Source organism: Peromyscus californicus, unplaced genomic scaffold, assembly GCF_007827085.1.
Source record: "Peromyscus californicus insignis strain IS unplaced genomic scaffold, ASM782708v3 Scaffold_4__1_contigs__length_199733344, whole genome shotgun sequence".
NCBI lineage: Eukaryota > Metazoa > Chordata > Mammalia > Rodentia > Cricetidae > Peromyscus > Peromyscus californicus.
This window is the reverse complement of record NW_026294562.1, coordinates 129,612,327-129,630,321: the sequence shown is the minus strand read 5'-3', so window position 1 is coordinate 129,630,321 and position 17,995 is coordinate 129,612,327. Positions and strand designations below refer to the sequence as shown.

Sequence of the window (17,995 nt, the reverse complement as noted above, 5' to 3'; positions counted from 1 at the left end):
TTAAAACAAATGATATATCAAGAACTGTAAATTGTATATGCATATTGTGTGTGTGTATGTGTGTGTGTGTGTACGTACTGTTAAGATGTCTTAAGAAATTCTCCCCTTCATATTAAATGGTTCAACCTTGTGTTTATTTTCACTTTCTCTTATAAAACTATTGTTCATCTTTAAGCTCCAACTGCACAGGCACTGAGCACATGGTACAAACAGTAGTTGCCGCCGGTAGGTATGGAGACAGCCACCAAAAATGTAATAAAATGTAAGTACAGCTAGTTATGAATAAACTAGTGATTGAGCTTAGAAAGAAAGCTAAATATTTTAGATACTATGAATATCCAAATCACCCAAAGAGCCACTTGAATTGCCCCATTTAGGGAGTTCAGAAACAAAATTAGAACTGTATTTGCCATCCATAACAAAATAAGATAAAGCTGAATGTCCCAAAGGAATCATGGTCACTGTAATAGTTGATAATTGTCCTCTTGACAGGCTATAGAATCACTATGGAGACACGGCATTTCTGTGAGGAGGGGTACAGACTGAGTTCGCTGAGGTAAGAAGATCCAACTTGACTATGGGTAGCACCACTCCATGGGCTGTAGCCCTTGTTTAAAAACAACGGAAGTGAGCTGAGTGCCAGCATCCATCCATCCCTGTTTCCTGAGAGTCAGACGTAGAGGCTGTGTGGCCAGCAGCCTCCTTAAGCTGTCAGCACCATGACTTCCCTAGTTTGATGGACAGTAATACCCTCCAACTCCGAGCCAATGTAAACTCTACTCCTTTTCTGTCAGGTTGTTTTGCTATAGCAGTAAGCAGAACAAGTAATAGACACCTCAAGGCTTTGCTGAACGGCTCTGGCAAACTGCTGAACAGAGCAAACTGTTCACTTCCTAAATGCTCTCTGTTCTCATTCTCTCTCTCTCTCTCTCTCTCTCTCTCTCTCTCTCTCTCTCTCTCTGTGTGTGTGTGTGTGTGTGTGTGTGTGTGTGTGTGTGTGTGTGTGTGTGTTTTACACATATGCCTGATATGTGTTGGAATGGCTGGCTCCATTATTACTGTTGTGTTTAAATTCAAAGTCAAAATATTTTACATTTCCTAATATGCTAGGATCTCAAACTGCGAAGGAATCTATAAATGATATCAAATATAAATATCATTTATAGATTCCTTTGATATAAATGAATTTATAGATCTATAAGTACTGCCTATGATTAAGAAATGGAGAGCTGTATGTTGGACCATATTTGAGGGGTTGATTGATACTTTAAATTATATATTATATTAGAAGGCCTGTCAACTCAAGAAAAATTCTTCATTTTCTTACACTCAAAAAGTTTTAAAAAAAAGTCACAGATGTTAAAGCCATAGCTTTATGAAGATGTCCATTGATATATGGTAGATTTAGATTACTTTTTAACAGCAAATATCTAAGGAAAAATTTAATAAAACAAGGAATCCATCAATGCCCTGCACACTAGCCTCTGAGTGTAGTAGATGTCTGTCTGAAAGATTGGTGGAAAGACACAATGCCTTAAAGGCAACACCACTTTAAAACCACCATGAGAGCTTTGCTATTTAAAGTAACCTTGTGATGAGGCCACCTCTTAGTAAATGTTATCTTATCACATGGAAAATGTATTTATGCGATAATATAACTTCACATCTTTCAACAGTGTCCTGAGATAATGTATAAGTCTATACAGAAAAAACAGAAAAACATATTTATAATTGATCCTATAGTATATAATATCACAATGCGAAAGTATTTTTTGTGAGTTAACCCACTATCAAATGATGTTCTGCCATAGAGACACTATGGGGATTAAACCCGAAATGCCTGCTTATTGACGGGTTGTATAAGATAACCTGAAGGCACTGGTTACTCTCCACAACTACTTCCCATTCTATCTCTTCTTTTTAACAACTTGAAACCTTAAAGAAAATGTGAAAAGTATCCTTTCATGACCCATTAGTTTTACTCAGTCTTTATTTATTCTTTCTCTGAAAACACTTCTGAATCATCTAAGATTATTCTCACAAAGTAAGGGAAACAAACATTCCAACTAGGGATGAATATAGAACCAGTGCTTCTCATATCATATATATGGGTTCCACCAATGTGGATACAGGTCACATAATTCCCGAGGCTAGAACTGTTGCCCAGTGGTATCACAAACTTGTCTACCTTATTTAATATTAGTCCCATCAACTTAGAACAAAGTGATTGATGGACAACTAGTCCCACCCAGGTAGGTATCTTTCTCTCAGTGCCTGGGAACAGGTGTCTCCCCAATGCACACAGTGTCAAGGGATTGCTGAAATATTCAGTTAGCTTGCTCCAAGAGTCAGAATATAAACCCAAAGACAACAGTGGCATTGAATCATGAGCATCAATGGCAAGCAATATCTAGCCCTAGAATAAAGCAGGCCCCTTGTAAAGCTAGATGATCTGAGTTTCAATCCCCACTTTGCCTCCTAAAAACACATGAACATCAACATCAACATTCTGCTGCGTGGGCTCACATTTTGCACCTATGAAAAAGTGGGTCAGTTTTGCGTCTATATCTGCAGGCTTTTGTGAGAACTCATTGAATTAGCACATGAACATTGCCTAGAATTGCTATACCCAATCAGAAAAACTGTAATCTGAGCTCTTAGTATCCCCAGAGTTCAAGGTCTGTGTGGGTATAACCATGTGCACATGGATAAATGCTATATTTACAAATCAATTCATAGAGCAGAATGCAGACAGAAGTACTCACTCTTATGTACAATATGTTTGAGCATTTGTTCTCTGTCAATAACTTAGCACTTATATTGGCTTTCAATTGGGAAAGTCAAGAATGTGACTCTTTGAAGAGGGAAATTATATAGTTAATTTAGCATGAATAATTAATTTAAAGCTCAGAAAGAAAAATGAACCAAAATATTTCTCAAGCGTTCATAAAGGGAACAAAATCTCTAAAGGCAGAGTAAGAATTTTCTTTGAAATATTCTGCCTAACAAAACACATTGAGGTGAGAAGCATGATTTTGTATGTTTTGACCATTCCCCATTAAATGCAAATTTAACAATTATAAAATAAGTTTTATTGTATTGCATTTTATTTGTTTATTTTTGAGATTGTATTTTAATTAAACATTCACATTAAATATATTTTAAATGAAAATATAGTGATTCCCCCTTCCCTTTCTTTCCTTAAACCCCTCCAATATCCCCTCTTTCCAACTACTCTTCCTATGTCCCCTCTCACATTGATGGCCTCTTCTTTGATTTGAATTTTTTTTCAACAACACACAGCAATTTTAACATAGTAGCTATCAGGAAGTATTCAAGATAGCATTCTTCTCCTAGCATTGAGGATGCAGCCACCTACACAAGATTCAGAGGATAAGTTCTCCAGTGAGTCAGGTTTATGCTTAAATAATCTAACATGATGAATTCTTCCATATCTGTCTATCTACTTCTGATTGGACTTAGATCTTAAAACGCTGATTGAATTTTAAACTGAAGCTTCTGACAAGGAATGATCTATGTAACCACACTCACAGGAATCCCAGGAAAACGTATGGCCTGCTTCCCTGAAGACTTAACATTAATAGCTAGCGTATACTAAATGTAATCCCACAATGCACGTGTTTTGTCTCATCTGGAAGAACAGGGAAGACTATGAAGTGTGTAGACTATTTTTGGAGCGAACTGAAGGAAAAAGTATTTTCCTTTCTCCCCTGAATAGGTAGTGTGCTAGTATTAATTCTTATATCTACAGGGACAGGGAAAGTCCTATCATGGATAGTTTGACCAAAACTGTTTTTTTTTTCAGCTCTACAGTAGCCCAACACTATCACTCACCCTCATTTCCAATAGAAGATAAGGATTCAAATACTATCTTCTTGCTGAATAAGTTCCCAAGTTAAACCTATGCTTCAGACATTCACAAAGCTGTTCACCCCTGTATCACCCAGCCAGCAGGTGGAACATGAAGGAAGTGCCAGTTTGATGAATAAAAAGCAGCAGCACCCTGCCCTAACTAGACCACAGGAGAACTATTAGTGGGTACCAGTGATTACATACACATCATCCTTGCAAAGAAAGCCAGACAAAGAGGATGCTGAGCTTCCTTCTCTCAACCTCCTTGCATCTTTCTGGCTCGGCTTAGTTGAGGAACTAACTTTCTGATGATAGACAAACTGACAGAGGTCCACATACCCAAGGATATAGCAACATGCCCAGTGGCAGGCCCTATGTACGTAGCTCCAACAGAACTCTATGAGCAACCGAAAAGCCCATAGAATACTCTGTGAACAAAACATGCTTCCCCAAAAAGAGCTTGACTGCTCATGATGTAATTTAAACAACAAAAGAGGAGGGTGGAATGCACACATGGACACACACATGCCCTTCATTCTGTCCTTGAAGTACATTTCAAGATAGTCCTATATTTTGAAGATCAGAAACTGTAGACGGATAATTATAATTCTGTCAGCTTTGGGGCAGGAACTATCTGCCTTTCAGTGTCTTGGTGTCTCTGAGAAACACCATGGCTAGGCACTATACATATGGTATAAACTTTTGCATGTGAATGCATTTCAATGCATTATACTCAGGATAAGTGATACAGTTTATGTATATAGTAATCCCTCATTAAACTTAGGGTTTTAGTTCCAAGATTCATCCCCAAATACCTAACCTCATAGATGCCCAAGTACCTTAGATCCAATGTCATCATCTGGACTGTAACATACACATATCTTACAAAACATTTCTAGACTGCTTGTAACATAAAATAAAATGCAAATGAAATGTAGATAACAGTGATACAATTTTGTACGAGTAAAGACAAGAGAAACGTCTGTACTTCTTTAGTATAGATGTAATTTTGAAGATTTTTTTTTTAGTTGTAGCTGGTTGGGTCTGTGAAACTGGAGTGCATGGGCACAGCGAGTTGACTCTACAGCGTATGTGACTAAGTCTGATCTTTTTCAGTGATGTATTGAAGGAAATATGTCATTCACACAAACAGTAGAGCTTGCCACAGTCCCATAGCCCATGTATCCTTGGGCATTATGATTCAATAAATCAGGGTGGAGAGGACAGCACTGCTGCCCCTCTGTCTGGGGACACTTGGTACCAAGGAACATTGTTGCAGCCTCTGACACCCTGTCGGGTACTGGCTCTTCTCTGAGGTGGTATCCAGTGAAGAGGACTCACCTCAGGCAGAGGCAATGGAGAGGCCCCCTGGCAAGGTTCCCTTCCTGTCCAGAAGTGCTCTTTACTGGACAACCTGTTTCCATTCATTTGTTTTAATCTTTCTTCAGATCAGGCCAGCAGCCCATTAATCATTTCTGTCATCCCCTTACCGAATCCAGGGCAACAGATCTGTTTTTCTAAAGTCTCAGAGCCAGAAATCAACTGAGAAAAAGGGGAAATCCTCTACCTCTCATGCGGCTGGCCAGAGCGCTGGCTGCAAGCAGCCGCCAATTGTGTTCACTTTCCTCTGAGGCCCATAATTGCACACAACAGTCCATGGAAAGTTTTGAAAGGGAATCTGGGTAGGAAGTGGAGCTGAGGAGGTACAAGAGGAGCCTGAGCTATGGAGCCACCAGCAGAGGAGGGTGGAAGAAATGGAGATAGCTAAATAAATGCCAGGGCAATGACAGCAAGGATTGGCATTGCCTGAATGATGCAAAAATGAAAATCAATCAATCAAAATGCTGCCCACTGGCAAAGAAAAAGTCTCTTATGGAGCTGACATAACTGGTTCTATAAAAAAATGTGGAAATAACTTTGAGGTCACAATGAGGCACTAATATCTTATGCTCATATATAAATACACACACACACATATATATCACATACATATACACATATATATGTAACAGCAATGTTTAGATTTTATTTCTATATCAGTTTGATCTCATGAATATATCTGTGTGATATATACATCATATAAATTAAGGCCAAGCCTGCAAGACAGAAGAAAACATGGAGGATGATGTACTGTCAACAGAAAACAGGAGAATCCAATTTGCCTTGGATCATTATATACATATATATACGTATATATATACATATATATACGTATATATATATATATATATATATATATATATAGTCTAACTATTGTAATCTCTTACTTATACATAAACTGTATAGAAATTCACCACTAATACCAGGTATAAAAGACATATAAGGCATTAAGAATCTCGGTATCTCCTTCATAGCTGACATTATCAGTCTGATCAAGGGCCAGTTCCTTTACAAAAGAGAGAGGATGCCCCAGAGATGCCAAGCGAGGCTGTGGTACCAACTAGGATGTTCTTCAAAGACCCGTGGATTTTCGGTAACAGACTCAGGAGGTGTGACAATTCTCAAAGTTCTCTGACTTGATATTATTATGCTCATGTGAATGGGTCACTGTTTTGAGAAACCTAGTGTAGCTCATACATACAAGTGTTTCTCAGTTCTGGTGTTGGGTCCTGTTTTAATTCACAGTGATCAATTGTATCCAAAGCTTGATGTGGAAACATATTTTTAATATTGAATTTTGTGAATGATTTACTGCAAAACTAAAGTAGAACCATTTAGATAAAATTTAGTCATATTACTTGCCTGCTGCCACATTTTGTAGGCCATGTGAAGACTATCTAAATATGCTGCAATTTCATCACAGGACATATAGATCCTGGCTCTTTTAAACTGAGCAAGAAGTGACCTATGACTAGTATTGGAATAAGTTAAAGGATTTTGATGGGCAGCTTTTATCCAGGTACTGTCTTAGAAAGGCTAAGCTCCTATGTTATAACATATTTTAGAGAGATGAATGGATACAAATAAACAGGAAACAATGTGAACAGTACAAAGAGAAAGACCTTACCACAAATGCTATTGTACTTCTCAGTGTGGACTCCCACTGGAAGCAGCTTTTGCAGAACTGTATTGTGTTCCATATTGCCATGGTGAGTCTCTTCACCCTGTCTGCATCTCTTGATAAGATCTGAGTTTTAAAAAAATGGAAAACAGAGAGGTAGATTGGATTTACATTCTCTGGATGGTCTCTTAGATCCACTGCCCTGGCTGTTTAAATTGGATCATGTATGGCACCAGTTAAAAAAGTATGAAGCCCTCATAGCTTCTAAAACTATTTCAAAACATTGCCATCCACAGGGAACAAGAATTTCCAACCTGAGCTATGGTCCATTGTCTGAAAAACGGCTTGTTTTAATAGTGTTCAACACAAAACTGAGCTGAGGAGAGCTGTAGCAAATGGGCATTTGGTGGACAGGAGTGCTGTGTGCATGTGCGTGCATGGTGTGGGTGAGCACATGTGTGTGTGTGTACATGGTGTGACAAGGAGAGAGAGAAGTATGGAGACAAAGCAAGAAAGAAAAATATTGAGACAGAATGGGAATGAGTCTCAAGATGCTCTTTAGTATGGCTGCAACTGGAGAGAACACCAGTCAGAAAGCCCCCATATTCCAGCTCAGTTAGGCCAAAAGGGATAGTTGTGGGAAGGAAGTCCAACTCCCCTCCCAGCTGTTGATTCTTCAGCACGTTTCTCAGCCTTTCTCCCCGAAAGGATTGTCACTGTTTTTAACCTTACAGGTGGTTGTGAGAGTTCCTGACTTGGTTTTAAGCATTTGTTTCATAAGTAAAAACTTCAACTTTATGACCCTCTGAAGTGACCCAGGGGTTACCCCAGGGCAGTACTTGGGGAGGGTCCTGACCCACCCAGGGAATTTGGCTCCAGATTCCCCCTCCACTCTCAAAGCTAACACCACCCCAGTGGCCAAGCTGTTTTCTAAAGAAAATGTCTTTTCTCCCAGCGGGAAGCACCGTATTTTGATTTGCTTGCAAAGCTGCCACCCTGCCTACCTCCACTTAGGTTTTAGCTTTCAAGTAAACAGGGCAAAAGACAAAAAACTAATAATAATAATAATAATAATAAAAATGAAGACTTTTACTCAGATTACACACAATGACTATTTCACTCAATGCTAAGGCACCAAAACAAAACATTGAGTTACTTCCCTCCACAAGGTGAGGGGTGGGCAGAAGTTCATGGGAAACAAAAGGAAGATAAGACTGCTTTATATTTAACTGCTTTGTGTCATGCACAGCTGCTCACCGCAGAGGAAGCTGTGGAAGTAATAAACACTTTTAAAGGGGGGACACTTTGTTCTTTGTTACACAACTGAAGAAGAACAATGGGTCCTGACTGAAATCCTGGACTCTATCTAAAGAGGACAGGGAGGGACACCGGAGAAAGAAATGCAGAGGTCATGAGTTTTCTTTTTGAATATGAAGTTCCTCCCCCTCATCCGAGATCTTTACCTTTTGTTGAACTGATAAGAGAGGAATTCAGGGGTGATGGGCAAACAGAGAAACAGCTAATTCAATCCGGGGTAAAATGCCTACACACACCCTAAATTTAGACACAGGGAGCAGCTAGGTGAATCTGAGGCTAGAGGCTTCCTCAGTCCCTTGGGAAATTCCTTTACCCCCCTGAACAAACAGAGAGCGCTGGCCTTCAGCTGGGAAAGGAGAAACCAGTATGAAGTAAGTGAAGAGGGTCAACCAAGACTTTTAGGTTGTCTGCTCCACGTGCACTGTGAGAGAACACTGCAGGGCGCACCCCCCTCTTCCCTCCCATAGGTTGTGTATTAAGCCTCTCCTCGTGGACTTGGCTGAAGCCCTATTTTGAGAGAGAAGATCAGGGAAAGAAATGAAAAGATGAGGAGTCCAGATTAAAAAGGAGTGGGAGAGGAGAGAAGTGAAAGAAATTCAGCCGTGACCGGACCTGCTTGGATCCTGAGTGCTGAAGGTGCTCACATTGGTGGGCACCACCTACCTTTTTGGACAGCTTGCGGCTGTCTTCCACGAAGCGCTTTTCTCTTGGAGTGAAGGTCCTGATACTCGCTTTGACCTGGGGAAACACATGACTGTTACAAGGACAGCATTCACAGGGACTTCCTTCTCTTCCCGAGCAGCTGAGAAGATCACAGAAAATGAGACCTTTCAACCCACAGGCCATGGGTAGGAACCAGAAAGTGGTGGGTCCTGTCATGTGTGGCCAGTTTCCAGGGTCCCAGGGTCATCAGGTCCTTGGGTAAGTCAGGCTGGACCAGGGACAGTTATGTCCCCATTTGGATAAACCCACAGAAATACTTCAAATCAGGACAGACACCGAGCTTCATAAATTTTCATGCTAAACTGAATGACAAAAATTTCTCCTCTCATTTTGAACTAAACTTTTGGCAATGGCGCCTAAAACAGGAATGACAGTTCTCAGTCCATAAAAACAACATTTCCACAGACAATCTCATTACCTCCAGTGACCTGAAAAAGCAAGTAAATGGGCCATGTTAGCTCGTTTACAGGGGGAAAGCTGTGCCCCAGGGGAATTTACTGACTTGTTCAAACCAGCAGAATGAGGGAAAACTTCAAAAACTGAAACATGAATCTACCTTCACTGTAGCCCTTAACCAACATATTTTCCCCTGCGACTGCACTCATGTCTTGGCTGAATAACATAATCTCCATATAATCCATATGCAAGTGCTTCCCAGAAGAAAGCAGTAGATCGAGTCACCTCTCCTGCAAACTACAGACACGGTTTATTGGAGTGGAACAGGAAGGGACTAGGGAGAACACACTCTTATATTGAAGACCGTCTCCCAATTTCAAAATTACCGAGAATTTGAGACTGTAGAGATATAAAATCTATGATACTCATTGTTTTAAAGGCCACACAGCTTGCATATCATAGATGAAACAGATATGCTAGATATTATATGTAAATTACATAAAATTTACGTTTATAGAATGGATTATACGTATAATGTATTATATATTTGTATGATCAGTAGATGACATATAGATATACAAAATATATAGATATACAAAGGCTACCTTTTCTTTTATTTTTACTTTTTTCCTTGACATTTAGATTACTGAGAATTTAAACCTCATCAATCCTGCAAGCTCAACTATCTGAAACCTGGAACATTCAACTTGGGTTTTATGACTGAGGTATAAACACACCACCACCCATTCTCCAGCTTCAATTCTGAAATATTTGACATTAATCTGAGACTACTCAGGCTGAATGCCATGTGTTTTAGGTACTGAAAAGCTGGGAGCGGCATCCTGAGGGCACTTACTGGATTATATATGAGGTCCATCTCTAAGTAAATAAGCCCTTTAAAAGCTTGTTCCAAATCTTTATTCTTCAACACATAACAATTTGGTTGTCCATCTCTAATCTGTTAGGAATAAAAGACAAAATACATATTAGTATCAATGTTCTTTGTGTTTTAAATGGGAAAACCAAAACTAAGTTTGACTAAGTCGAAAATGTATTTAATTTTTTTGGCCTCTGTAAAAATATATTTTATAACTCATTTTGTATCTACTAGCATGGTTGGGTAATTCACTTACTGTTTTTATATTGGTCTCATTTTTACCACTATATGATTACACATGAAGCAAGTATTTGGCAGGTACTAAATGAAAGATTGATCAACTTTTAATTCTAGAGTGGCGTTGTAATTGATAGGAAGATAAAGCAACAACCATTGACTCAAAGTGGTATGTTGACATAAACCTAGGGGTGCAAATCATGTCATGATGATAGGAAGCTTTTGTTCCTAAATTATGAAGATTTCATTTCCACATACTGCTGGTGGTGATGTTTTAGCGCTGGCAAATGCAACATGGTAACATAAGATGCTAACATAACAGGGTCCAGGAAAGGCGCAAAGCTACACAGAGAAACCCTGTCTCGAAAAACCAAAAAAAAAAAAAAAAAAGATGCTAACATGGGAAGAAAATAGAGAGCTCTCTTTTCTTAGCAATTTTACTTTAATTATAAAATCATTCTCAAAAATGATTAAAGAACCATAAAGGAGCTAATTTTCATTATGAAGCTATCAGTGGTTCACTGGTCCCCACAAAATTCAAATTAATTAAATCAAAACCTAGCTGAATTTGAAGTCAAGATCCCAAATCATTCAAGATATCCAAAGTGCTTACACATCCATGTCTCTGACAGTACCACGTCCCCCTGGCTTCCATCCAGCACTTCTCAGCACTTCCTCTCACTGTGCTACCTGCCTGCAGTTCCCAGCAAACATGACATCTCAGCAAACAGCACCTCCCCTGGCATTTCAGAAAGTCTTTGGCTCCCTTGAAAGCACGCTAACTGTAGAATTCCTTGTCCTGTCTTCAGATTGAGAGCAGCCATGCTTTTCCTACACAGCCGTGGCGGATGTTGATGAAACTTTTGGCATTTAGGAAACGTAGTCCACTCTAAAGGGCCTCAGCACAACCTGGGCTTATCAAGTCTGCTAGTTCTGACTGTAATGCTTGATAATTCAAATAACTTGAAAAAAATTGGAAGGCCGGGAATCTGAGCCATATTTTAAATGACTATTGCTGTCACTACAATCATTCACACAAGTGTTCTCATAAACACTGGTGGAAATGAGTTGAGTAAGTCACGGTGGGGAAACAGCAATTCCACTTTACAAGGGAGAGGTCATCTTCCTTCCCGAAGCACCCCACCTCTCAGATTGAATAGCTTTCATACAGAAAGATGGCTTTCCTGGTCAGCGGCTGAGAGGAAGGGGGTGCCCCCATAAAGTCCCGACTTCCTTCCTCAACGGTGTCCAAACAGGATTCGGAGCTTCCGCTCTGGCATAGAGTCTCACTTAATAAATTGTCGGTGTTAAAGTTGAAAGACATAAATACAAAAACAGCATGTCAATTTGCCAAGCTGAAGTGCTTCCAACTTCGTTTTGTTTCAGCCCTCAGTTCTTGTAATGTTATCTTAAAATTTCCATGATTTCTTAAGGGCAAGGGAAGGTCAGTAGGAGAACAAGAAGTATACATATAAAAATATTTCACAGAAGAGGGAGGTTTTCTTTTTTTTTTTTAATTCGGTAAATGATGATTTCCTGTTACTCAATGTCACTAGCATTGTGTCAGTGAAACTCAGAATCCACACAGGAACATTAAAGGTATCATCAAAGCCAGAAATACCGTGAAATATAGTCATGTTTACTACTTCAATAGCAAATTAAGTTGGAACATAAAAATTTTAAGTTTGATGACTACAAAAATAAAAACCTAATTCCTTTCAAATATATATAAATATCACAATTCTTCTCCTGAATTAGAAATTAAGTAGGGATTGGCACACCTCTCTCTTCATTTTTTTCATTGAAACTTTATATTTACAGAAATAGCCTTATAAAGTATTTAATTTTTGTTGTTAAGATTATATGAAGTCTATAACTTTATTTTGTAGCTACCAATATGATTTGGTGATATTATTTTACATATGTCTCTTCTTTACTGCTATGTAATATTCAAAATGAAAATCAGCTACAATGATTTAAACATGTGGCATCACAGTAAATACTGACACTAAAACAGAAGAGAACATTCTGGAAAACATTTTCCAGCTCTATTATGGAACTGAACTGTCAACACTTGGATACAGGATTAAAAAGTCAATCTGAAAGGCTATTTGCATCTGCCCAACTCCCACATGATGGTGTTGGATGAATGCTACCCATGTACATTACACACTTAAGGCTATACTCATGATTTATAGTGCTTTAGAGTGAGAAATAGAATATTATTTCTAATACTAAAATTTTAACAATTTTATTTAATTGGAAAATTAAACACAGTCAAAAAACATTTAGAGGTAAGACTCTGTGAATTTTTTTAATTTAATTTTTTTATTTTATAATTTAATTTAATTTTACATATCAGCCATGGATTTCCCTGTCCTCCCACCTCCCGCCCCCCCTCCCCACCTTTCCCCGAGCCCACCCCCCATTCCCATCTCCTCCAGGGCAAAGACTCACCTGGGGATTCAGTTCAACCTGGTAGATTCAGTCCAGGAAGGTCCAGTCCCCTCCTCCCAGGCTGAGCCAAGTATCCCTGCTTAAGCCCCAGGTTCCAAACAGCCAGTTCATGCACTAAGGACAGGTCCCATCCCACTGCCTGGGTCCCTCCCAAACAGTTCAAGCTAATCAACTGTCTCACTTATCCAGAGGGCCTGATCCAGTTGGAGGCTCCTCAGCTATTGGTTCATGGTTCATGTGTTTGACTCTGTGAATTTTTGTCTCTAGTTATGAGAGAGCTGAAACCCAACATAAAGATTGCAGCCCCTGTCTCCCCAGCCAGAAAGAAGCAACAGTGTTTAATTCATGACAGAAAGAGGTGGGTCCCCATGTTCATTTGGAGAGTCTTCTGTGCTAACCTCTGGGAAGACTGAGTTTCCATCAAACTAAAGTTCTTAGGTGAAAATACCAGATAATATATTGAATTTCAGTTCTGTAAGATAAAAATCTTGAAACTGGTTTATTACATAATTTTTTGTACTCAACATTATCGGCTACAAGGACAATACTAGACCATAACTCAAGGCATCTTCACAGGGCAGTATAACACATATATAATCTAATTAGGAATATACATTGCATAACTGGGAACAGTGCTTCCATAAACATGAATAGCATCTTTCATAATTAGAAATACTATCTTCTGGAATTATTAGGAATTCCTTCACAGTTTAAAACAGTACTTACCATAACTAGGAAAAAATACCTTTCATAATTAGGAACAGTACCTTTCATATATAAGGAAGGTACTTCCATAACTAGCAATAGTAACTTCCATGATTTAAAGATGGGCATTTCTCTCTACCTTAGATTTCTTTTCAGTTCAGTATGAGATATAAACCATCTGTTTGGAGCATAGGAAAAAAGGTAACTCTGGTCATTATCCAAAGAGTTTAAAAGCAACAGGAAGTCTCTTACTAAACAATAATTTGAGATTTGGAATTAGAGAAAAATATATTATGAAAAGTTATGTTGTCAAACCGATCTTCAGGCACAGTGAAGGAATAGAGGACATGCAGGGCCTCACTTCCCCTCGGAAATGTGGCCATGACAGACTCTGGGACAGGAGAAGAAGTCACTGCCTGTAGTTTTCACCCTCTGCTGAATCCACGAGGCTCCAAGCAGTAGTTTCAAGGCCAACCTCACGCAGGCAGTGCTGGTTAATCTTGGTGGGCCTCAATCAAAAGGAGCAGAAAGGAAAATGAGAGATAGATGTTTGCAGAGGAAGAAAGAGATGGTAGAAAGGTGGCAGGGAGATGGGAGCAGTGAGTGTGATGCATATATAATGATTGATCCACGTGCGTCTATTTAATGGGGAATCAGGATTTAAGATATACATTGAGGAAATACACTCATGAATACAGAACGGAATAGACAGCTGAAGTCGTCCTCTGATCTGACTGGGAGACAATCCACCTCACAGGCAGGAGCAGGGAGAAGGGGCATGTGACCCTTCTCCCTCTCCTTCGCCTCCTTCGGGCCCTATAGCCCAAGGTCATGGGCAAAGCAAATACCACTACATGTATATGTATGTCTGTGTGTGTGTACATAATTTTATATATGTGTGAAAAGTATATATTGTGTATGTGTGTGTGTAAAACTGCAAACAAATTAAACTTTAAAATTACCATGTTAAGAAAATTATAATAATCCTTAAACTAACATTTTTCTACATAAAATAGAATTGCCTCTGCTTATTCTTTTTTTTTTTTTTTTTTGGTTTTTCGAGACAGGGTTTCTCTGTGTAGCTTTGCGCCTCTCCTGGAACTCACTTGGTAGCCCAGGCTGGCCTCGAACTCACAGAGATCCACCTGGCTCTGCCTCCCGAGTGCTGGGATTAAAGGCGTGCGCCACCACCGCCTGGCTGTCTCTGCTTATTCTTAAGCACTGTAAAAATGAAAGGCTTTTAAAAGTTGATAATAAACTTTTGAGTCAGAGGAATACTCTGTTCAATATTCTTAAAAACATAACCTGACTGTAACATACTGTAGCACATGAGGACACACAGAAAAAAAATCCCAATTGCATTTTTCCAAACAAGAATTATTTTTATTGTGATTCACCATAAAACTCTTTGATGTAATATGTTACCAACATTAATCAGAATCAATATGAAGAAATAAGACCATGGGAGAGCTTAAGGAGAAAAGCCATGCATTTAAGATCAAAATCTCAAGTAAAAAGTCATATTGATTCCATTATTGTTTGACCTTCAAACTAGAAAAGGCAGAACATTTGGATATAGATTAGCTTCCTGTATCAAATACTATTTTCCACTCTAGATGACGATGAAGACGAAGATAAAAACGAAGAATGAAGAAGAAGAAGAAGAAGAAGAAGAAGAAGAAGAAGAAGAAGAAGAAGAAGAAGAAGGAGAAGGAGAAGGAGAAGGAGAAGGAGAAGGAGAAGGAGAAGGAGAAGGAGAAGGAGAAGGAGAAGGAGAAGGAGAAGGAGAAGAAGAAGAAGAAGAAGAAGAAGAAGAAGAAGAAGAAGAAGAAGAAGAAGAAGAAGAAGAAGAAGAAGAAGAAGAAGAAAAAGAAGAAGGAGAAGAAGAGGAAGAAGAGGAAGAAGAAGAAGAAGAAGAAGAAGAAGAAGAAGAAGAAGAAGAAGAAGAAGAAGAAGAAGAAGAAGAAGAGGAAGAAGAGGAAGAAGAAGAAGAAGAGGAAGAAAGAAGGAGTAAAAGACTGTGTCCACGGCACAACATGGTACAGCAGCTGAGCCCAGCTGAGGCACAAGCTAAATAAACACCAATAAAACATGACAAGGAGAGACACATGGCTTGGCAAGAGGACAATTAGTAATTAGTACACTTTATCTGATGGGACTTCACATTCTTCATGCAGCTTAGAATCAGGTGTGGGTCCAATGATTTGAGTTACAAATAGCAGAAGAGGTTAAGATTTCCAGGAGTCCTGAAGAGAGATCAGCTACCAGGAAGCTGAAGGAGCCTAGAACCCCCTCCTTGACCCTTGTCACGACAATTACATCTCTCCAAGGCAGTCAAGTCTTGCACCAGAATCAAACCCAGAACTGAACTTGAGAAACGACACGAAGTCTGGTATACTTAGGGCTTCTCACAGCTACTGTTCCTAAAATATGAGCTATTTCCATACAGATTTCACAGAGGATTCTAAGTTATGGGAAAATTTACACACAAAAAGTATCACAAGAAAAAAATGCATCTGTAGTTTGTAATGTAAATTGTTATTTCTGTTGCTTATATAAATAGGATAGTTCATTCACCTTAATGAGTTTCTAAACAGTTAAACACCCATTCTGAGCTTTACCTTGGATTTTACATTTACACTATCAAATGTATTTTTATACACCATGGGTCTGGATAATTTCAGTGTGATCTTTCTTATTTATGATTTCTTTATACTAAACTTTTAATTAAAAAATTAAAACAGGATTGGCAATGTCTAAGGTAGACCCTAGAGGTAGATAAACTGAGTTCATAATTCTGACTTTGCTTAAGGCTGGCTGGATAACTTCATTTAAATTACCTAGCTGCTCTGTCCTTGTTTCTTAATTCTTAAGATGTAAATCATAATGCTACTTATCTCCGAGGTGAAATACATTAACAACAGTCAGTCACAGTAGGGAGTACATAGGAATTGCTAAATACATGGCATATGTTTAATATTATCTCTGATTGACTTAATTTGTATACACAGAAATTATGCATGTATACATATGCATAGATATATGTGCTAATATATTGGTAATAGCAGGGTCTCATATAGCCTGGACTAGTGCTGGCCCACTGTGCTATATCCCCCAACCCCCACAGCTCTTTTTCTTTGACGTTTTGAAATAGGGTCTTCCTAAATTGCTTAGCTTGGCAATTGAGTTCATCCTGTAGCCAAAGAAGGGCTTGAATTTTGCCATTCTCCCGCCTCAACCTCCCAAGTAGCTGAGGTTACAGGCCTGTACCACCAACCCTGGTTTAAAGTATGTGCTTTTTAATTAGATCTGATGAATTACATGTCATAGTTCTTTAAATTCACCAGTCTCTAGCCCTTGTAGGCTGTGAGGAGTGTTGATAGATACCTGTGTGTACCATGCATTCATTTCTCAAGGTACAGCCCCTTGGTATAATTGCTGAGTCATGGAAGGTGGCTAATTATAGGGTTTAAACAAGCCTTGCCAGGTTGGTTTCTTGAAATTCTTAAGTGATTTACATTCCCAATGAAGAAGGTTGTCTTTTTCCTGCAATTTCTTTAATCCCAAATATTTTACCTTGGAGAAATAAGCAGGTCTCTGGTTCATATGTACTTTTTTGTTTTGTTTTGTTTTGTTTTCGAAACACAGTTTCTCTATGTAACAGCACTAACTGTCCTGAAACTAGCTCTGTAGACCAGGATGGCCAGGAACTCACAGAGATCTGCCTGCCTCTGCCTCCCAAGTTCTGGGACTAAAGACATGCGACACCACTGCTCAGCCTCATACACACTTTTGAAAACAAATGAGACTACTTTATGAAAGCAGACAGACATACTCAGTTCCTGTTTCTGATATTCTGTGTCTGTGTGACTATATATAACTACTTTATTTGTGTGAGCCTAGCTGCCTCTTTAAAATGGATACCTAGACTATAAATGTACAAGGTGTGTGTATATGACATTCTGAACCACTTTTATCCAAGTCACTATTTCCAACAGTATTTTAAGGCACCCCTTTTCTCCATTTGATAATGAAAACTCTTAACCAGATTTGTCAATCCTGCTGCTTAAATTAATCATTTAAACTGCTAAAACAAGGTAAAGGAATGTGACCATTTAGTTCACAATTGCTCCATTTTCACAAGTTCACTTATCCTTACAATATACATGTAAGAATTAGCCTCATATCAGCAATAAGGAGTCAAAGACAGAGAAGTTAAGTAACTTGCAAAATCTCAGCTATGTTACATGAGAAGCCAGTGGTTCAATCCCTGATCTGCCAACTTGTCCTACATTCTTAACTACGAAGACCATAACTAGATAGGCCATCTCTGTGCTATGAGGATTTCTCTTTTGGGTTAACTTTCCTCCAGGTTGACTTACCTTAGACTCAATAATTAAAGAAAATAC

General features: G+C 38.8%; 1 protein-coding gene across 4 annotated transcripts in view; it reads right to left on the bottom strand.

Moving 5' to 3' along the window:
* The window catches only part of Mctp2 (multiple C2 and transmembrane domain containing 2), a 247,018-nt gene that overhangs the window by 77,530 nt on the left and 151,493 nt on the right, over window positions 1-17,995 (bottom strand). For all 4 annotated transcript variants that reach the window (XM_052763049.1, XM_052763048.1, XM_052763050.1 and 1 more), the window contains 3 exons: window positions 10,167-10,268; window positions 8,855-8,929; window positions 6,881-7,000 (listed from right to left, as the gene is read on the bottom strand). In XM_052763049.1, the coding sequence (XP_052619009.1) occupies window positions 6,881-7,000; window positions 8,855-8,929; window positions 10,167-10,268 (297 nt within the window). The remainder of the gene's footprint in view (window positions 1-6,880; window positions 7,001-8,854; window positions 8,930-10,166; window positions 10,269-17,995) is intronic.